General features: G+C 33.5%; 1 protein-coding gene across 4 annotated transcripts; it reads left to right on the top strand.

Annotated features, from left to right (window-relative positions):
• The first annotated feature begins 258 nt into the window (after positions 1-258).
• SK1 (shikimate kinase 1) lies at positions 259-3,612 on the top strand. 4 transcript variants are annotated; one of them, XM_048111143.2, is made up of 11 exons: positions 259-330; positions 841-1,179; positions 1,750-1,808; positions 1,959-2,013; positions 2,107-2,179; positions 2,331-2,418; positions 2,654-2,736; positions 2,814-2,943; positions 3,024-3,102; positions 3,191-3,255; positions 3,348-3,612. In XM_048111143.2, exons 2-11 carry the CDS (start codon positions 969-971, stop codon positions 3,381-3,383), a joined length of 879 nt encoding a protein of 292 aa, XP_047967100.1. In that variant the 5' UTR covers positions 259-330; positions 841-968; the 3' UTR covers positions 3,384-3,612. The 4 variants fall into 4 exon arrangements, with proteins under 4 accessions (XP_047967100.1, XP_047967102.1, XP_047967101.1 ...); XM_048111145.2 differs by having other exon boundaries at positions 276-334; XM_048111144.2 differs by having other exon boundaries at positions 294-434.
• The last annotated feature ends 2,729 nt before the right edge of the window (positions 3,613-6,341 follow it).

The raw sequence follows: 6,341 nt of genomic DNA on the forward strand, positions 1-6,341 counted from the left end.
GGGAAAGTGAAGGGTATTTTGATAGTCTATTTTAGGTAAATTCCAAAGAGGACAAATTTTGTGCGGAAAAGGAAATAGGGGACAAATTTTCAGGGACGGAGGGAATAACTTAAAGAAATAGCACTACTGTACACGTTAAATAAATAATTAATTAAATTAAAGCATAATAATTTTAAATTGAGGAAAGAGCAAATGACACACGTGAGATTTGACTATTGATGGAGGAATATATAAATACAACTCCATTTAAAACATTTGATAAATTTTGTGATGCTACCTACCCCATTTCTCATCTCAAGATTCTCAACTACAACATCGTCTCATTTTCTGGTAGGTAAAACATTATTTTACACTCTTTTTTTCATCCCTTCTTCAATTCATTCACATTTATCTATTGTTTCTATTCATTCACCGCTATTTCAAGGAAAAAATTGGTAGGTGGCCTCTGTCTATTTTCGATTTCTGATGTAGTTTGTCATATGGGTTATAATAGTTGCCTCAAAATTTTGATTATATGAAGTTTTATGGTTTGTGTTGGGTGAATTTATTGAAATTGGATAGCATGGGATGCTAAAGGCTGGACCTTTTTTGGGGGTTTTAGGTTATGTATTACTTTAAGGTGAGATTTTCAGATTGAAGTTTATGTCATTTGCAGAAGATCATCTGAAACTTTGTTTTTTTAGGATTGAAGTTTATTTCATTTCGATTATATGAAGAGTTATGGTTTATTTTGCACAAATTTCTTGAAATTGGATGCTAGGGATTGGATTATTTTAGGATTTTTAGTTTAGGTATTTAAATTGAGGTGATATTTCTGATTTAAGTTTATGTCATTTGCAGTATATCAGCCGGAATTTTGTTTTCTAGGATTGAGCTTTTTATCATTTAAAGAATAGCTCAGATTTTGTTAGTGGCTTCATTTTCTTGGGACTGTGATTTGGTTGTTTTGGGAGAGGGAGTGATAGATCATGGAGGCTCGAGTTTCATCAGGCTTGCAATTACCCAATTGGGTAAGCGCGGAAAAGATTGCAAGAAAGCCGGCTGGCTCGTTGCAGCTCTTCCGAAAGTATGGGGGGCAACGGCTGTATCATGTGCCAGTTACTCGTTGTGCACGTGCTAAAGAACGATTCCATGGATTTGTGACTTTGAAGGTCTCGTGTGTTTCTGAAAACCATAAAGGTAGGTAGAAGTTCACTCTCTGATGGTTTAGTTTACATGTCTGCTGGTTCGTGTGGATTCGTATTGGTGGTTTTATTATGGGTTTAAGTGTAGAACTTAACTCTTTCGTGCCAAGATATTGTTATGATTCATTCAAGTATCTAATTAATAAAATTGTGATAACCAGTGATGGGTGTTCCCATTCGAACAACAAGAACCTAACGCCTTGGAAGTTCTGTTTAGCAACTTTTTAAATTTGAAAATTCATTGCACGACACCCCACTACAGGACTTTTCTGTATCCTTTTCTTCCCAACATAGATTACCTTTTTCGTACTATTGATTACAGATACGGATTGTTGAATCTGGGAAGAAGTATATTTGACTTATCATTCTATATATCCTCTCTCTCCATGTGTATAATATCCTCTCTCTAGTCTCTCTCCATTGTTGGAGTGCTCGTTTGACATTTCATAAGAAGTTCAGTGTCTTTTTCCATCGTTTAAATTATAAAAAGAAACAAAGAAATTAATTTCTGACTCCCTCATGCATTGACTGCGCACTAAAATCTTACAGTGTTCTCTGTCTTTAGCTTCGGTGCTGGAATCTAAAAGTTCTCCAGCTTTCCTTGAGGAATCAGAAATCATAAAGGCAAGTTCTTGCATTTCATTTACTAATGCCTGAATTCACGAAACCACTTTAGTGGAAAATCACTGCCTTGAGCTGTATGCAAATAGATTAAGCTTTGAAAATGTGGCGTTTTCTCGATACTTGGAACTTGAATTGGATATTGCTATGCAGAGTAAAGCCGAAGAGGTTGAACCAAATCTAGATGGACGTTCCTTATATCTTGTTGGTCGGTAAACACATCAGATACCTGACAAAAATATTTCAGCTTGTTTAGTTCATTTGCATTTGCATTTCAATTGAATTTTTTTCTATGTTACAGGAATGATGGGATCTGGGAAAACAACGGTGGGCAAGGTTTTGTCAGAAGCCCTTCGATATTCCTTTCTTGATTGGTTAGCTCCTCTTATCAGTTCCAAAATGAAAGGACACAGACACACAAACAGACACAAACATAGGAAACAATCATTTGTTGTCTTTTTCGGCAATCCTTACTGCAAATCTTGCCATACTTAATTCTGAACTTCAGTATTATTACTGTTTCAGTGATGCACTGATAGAGGATGCTGTTGGTGGAAGTACTGTGGCCGATATATTCAAGATACACGGGGAGAGCTTCTTTAGAGATAATGAGGTTAGCCAGCACTAAACCATTACTTTTTCCTATTATAAATTGGGTTGTTTCCAGGTCCTCATACAATAAAAAACTCGAGATTTTGTTTATTGTGTTCTTTCAACACTTTATAATGCATCTATACATTTCCCTGAGAATGCTCTCTCGTCTTGTGAATACACACATACAAACACACAAGTTAAGGGCTAAATCTTGTCCATTCTCACTAACTAATGGTTAAAATTTTGATTTTTAGACTGAAGTGCTGAAGAAGTTGTCTTCGATGCATCAATTAGTTGTTTCAACAGGCGGAGGTGCAGTTGTACGCCCAGTCAATTGGTAATAATACGTGAAGCTCTAGACTTTTTTTTTATTCTTGAATATGGTGTTAAATAGTCTTTGCTTCTTCATGCTAGGAGACACATGAGAAAGGGTATTAGCATTTGGCTGGACGTGCCTTTGGAAGCCTTAGCTCGAAGAATTGTAGCTGTTGGAACTGGTTCTCGTCCCCTGTTGAATCATGGAGATGGAGATCCTTACACTAAGGTAGGGTATCACTTTTGTCGATATCATAGAAAAGGGTCAATAACTGAAACGTGTCACAATCCACTCATGATTTCGTGTAGACCATGAAGCGACTATCTACCCTTTTCGAACAGAGGGGTGAAGCGTATGCCAATGCTGACGTGAGAGTCTCTCTTGAAAGTAAGCTCTCATGCCACACAGTTCTCGTTTGATATTTCATGTTCCATGAAATGTGCCAGATTTTTGACAACGTATGTGTTCTAAACAGACATGGCGGCCAAACTTGGATATGAAGATGTAACCGACATTTCTCCAACTGCAATTGCCATTGAGGTCTGCCCCACTTCTTCCTCTACTATATTTGCCCCGTCTTTATCTTGCTTGTTTGCTTAATGTGGCTAATATGAAGCGATGCTCGTTTACAGGCGCTTATACAAATCGAGCATTTCTTGACGGAATAATTGAGAAGTCATCGTGTTTGAATGTTGTTGTATATTATTATGTGAGGCAAATGTTGTGTCGATTTTTCAGCTGCTAGACATGGCATGAATAAATGGGGGAGACCTTTGGGCTCCATCAAGTAGAGTTTGGCTCATGTTTGTTGTAGTGAATTTTAACTTGATATTGTTTCCCTTTGTAATTGTTATCAACTTGTATTTTCATTAAATTTTGCAGAATTCTGATCTCAAATGTCAGTAAATTTCATGCAAATACAGCGTTAAAATAACTATTCGCAGAATATGAGCAATAACTAGAATTCATTCTCTTTTCCAATTTATACATCAAGAAACATGCTGGTGTGAAATACCATAATAAACACAACAAAAATTGGAAACTTTTTTTTTCATATGTTTAGCTTTGGTTCTTAGTCACTAACCTGCATCAAATCATACAAAACATCGGTACGGTAAGGTAACAAAGAACTTCAACACAAAAATAACGAGGAAAGGGGAAAATGGGATACGAAAAATTATACTCCATCTGTCCTATAGAAATATGTCATATTTTATTTTTCGTCCGTCTCATAGAAATACTTCATATCCATTTGTAGCAATCTTTTTCTCCATCTCTTATTTGCTTTTACTTTATTATTTATGGCCCCACTCTCCACTATATAATTTCGATTATTTTTTATTTTTTCTCTCTTACTTTACCAATTATGCATTAAAAATGTGTCAATCGTATGAATCATTTTCTCTGTCAACCCTAAATGGCATATTTATAGGGTCACTACTTTCCTATCAATCTTGGAGATGCAAAATAACTAATAGGTTTAATTAATTGAATTAATACAAAAACATGTATGTTGGATCCAGAAGCTCTGCTTTTTCTCCATATTTGACCAAATCCAAACGGTCTATTGCTTTGTTTATTACCGCTTTAGTTAGTCTTTTTAGAATTAGAAAAAACATCATTCTGTTATCTAGATGGCGAACAATTACTAATTTGAGGTATTCAATGCTAATTAGTCCCTATGGATACGATACTCTAGCTTGCTTTAACTACGATAGCTTTGTACACTTACGAAATTTTGTTTGCACAAATTTAAGCGAGTCAAGTAGCAACAATCAAATGACAAAGGTTGTGATCCTAACGCCCGGCAACTGCATGATCAATAAGTAAACTCTAATATGTCGATAAATAAGGAATTGAATGGAATATCCTACCACAACCAAGTAGTGCATTTATACCATAGTATGAAATTTCATAATTAAGTACAGTGACTTCAGTATACCCGTGATAGGTCAATATCAATCAACACCTATCAATGTGGGTCCTGGTATATATCTACCATCGCTTCATATAATGTTATTGTTCTTCAATTTAGTTCTCCATATGTAACTATCAAAATCTCTTATATCGATTCCTTTGACCCTCTTTTATTTTCGTGCGATTTTCCAATATATTAGTATAATAAAGTACGCCTAATCATAATCTGAACTATAAATTTGAATTTAAAAAAATTAAATCCAAATCCATTCATAATTGAAAAATCTAAAATCCTTGTAACCAACTATCAATTGAATAGAAAAATATGGAAAAAATTCCATAATTTAAATAAAATAATTGAACTACTATACAAATTCCATAAATTAAATTAGCAATATTCAAAAAATATTACTTGAATATAATTTTTTATTAATAATTTTTATTTTCAGTTTTACAAACTAGCTAGTCCCACTGTCCCTAAAAATTTATCACCTATTGACCCCACACGAGTTTAAATAAATGTAATAGAAAGTGAGTTAAAAAGTTAGTAGAATGTGGGTACAACTCTTATATTATATTAGTTTTATAATAAAATGTGGGTGAGAATGAGTTAGTAGAATTTGAGGTCTACTATAAAAAATGGTAAAAGTGAAATATGACAAATTTTTGCAATGGATGAAATGGAAATATGTGATAAATTTTTAGGGACGAAGGGAGTAAATATTAGCATAGCAAAATTCTTATTTTGATGAAAAATTATTCATACACATGCACATGAAAACTGGGTTGCTAACTCGACTAAGTTGATCTTGGATACTAACAGAGACGAAGCCAGAAATTTTACACTGGGGGGCCCAAAACACTATTATTAACTGGTAGATATTTTTCAGTCGGCATCAATATAGCCGAAAGCAGCTGCGACTTACAGTGCACGAGTAGGCAATAGATTAAGATGGCTATGAGAGGGAAAGAATTAGAGATAAAGTAGTAGAAAACAGTGATATGTATGTGTACTATCGTTAAAAGCAACATAAATATCAAAATAGCATATAATGTAATTAAAAAGCGGTTGTGACACCTTCAAAATTGCTATTAATAAACTACTAGTACTATATAATTCTCCCTCCGTCCATATAAAATGGTCCCTCTTTGTGGAAGACATGAGTTTAATGAGAAATTGGTAAAGTCAGAGAAAGGAGATAAAAAATCAACAAAGTAAGAGAGAGGAGAGAAAAAATCGATAAAGTAAGAGAGTGAAAGAGAAAAAAAGTAAGGGATAGAAGAGAAAAAAGTGGATAACCCTTTTTGAAATGAAATTATTTTTTAGAAACAACCTAAATGACAAAATGAAACTATTTTTTGGAGACGCAGTGAGTATATTTTTTTCACATATCTATAATTAACACATAAAGAATTCTATTAATGAATTAGTATTGTTTAAAATAAAATTTACTGATTTTTTTATAAAATAATTACTTGAGTATCATACAAATGTTATACTCCTATAGATATTCATTAAAATAATAAAAGAAATGAAAGTACAACAAACAGTGACTAACATTAAATTAATCAAGTTAGGTACCAATTATTTGATATAATTGTCTTATGAACATAATCCAAATTTAGAAATGGAAATATAATTAGTACTAATATGTAAATGAGAAGTCTTTTGGCTGGCAAAGTATGTGAAAAGTGTGGGGTAGTTAAAA

This window comes from Salvia hispanica, chromosome 3 (assembly GCF_029641045.1).
Source record: "Salvia hispanica isolate PSC_SH4W2 chromosome 3, Shi_PSC_v1, whole genome shotgun sequence".
Classification (NCBI taxonomy): domain Eukaryota; kingdom Viridiplantae; phylum Streptophyta; class Magnoliopsida; order Lamiales; family Lamiaceae; genus Salvia; species Salvia hispanica.

Coding starts and splice junctions, on each gene's coding strand:
- SK1 (XM_048111143.2), top strand. CDS start 969: ATGGAGGCTCGAGTTTCATCAGGCTTGCAATTACCCAATTGGGTAAGC. Junction 1,180..1,749: donor TGTTTCTGAAAACCATAAAG/GTAGGTAGAAGT, acceptor CTCTGTCTTTAG/CTTCGGTGCTGGAATCTAAA. Junction 3,256..3,347: donor CAACTGCAATTGCCATTGAG/GTCTGCCCCACT, acceptor GCTCGTTTACAG/GCGCTTATACAAATCGAGCA.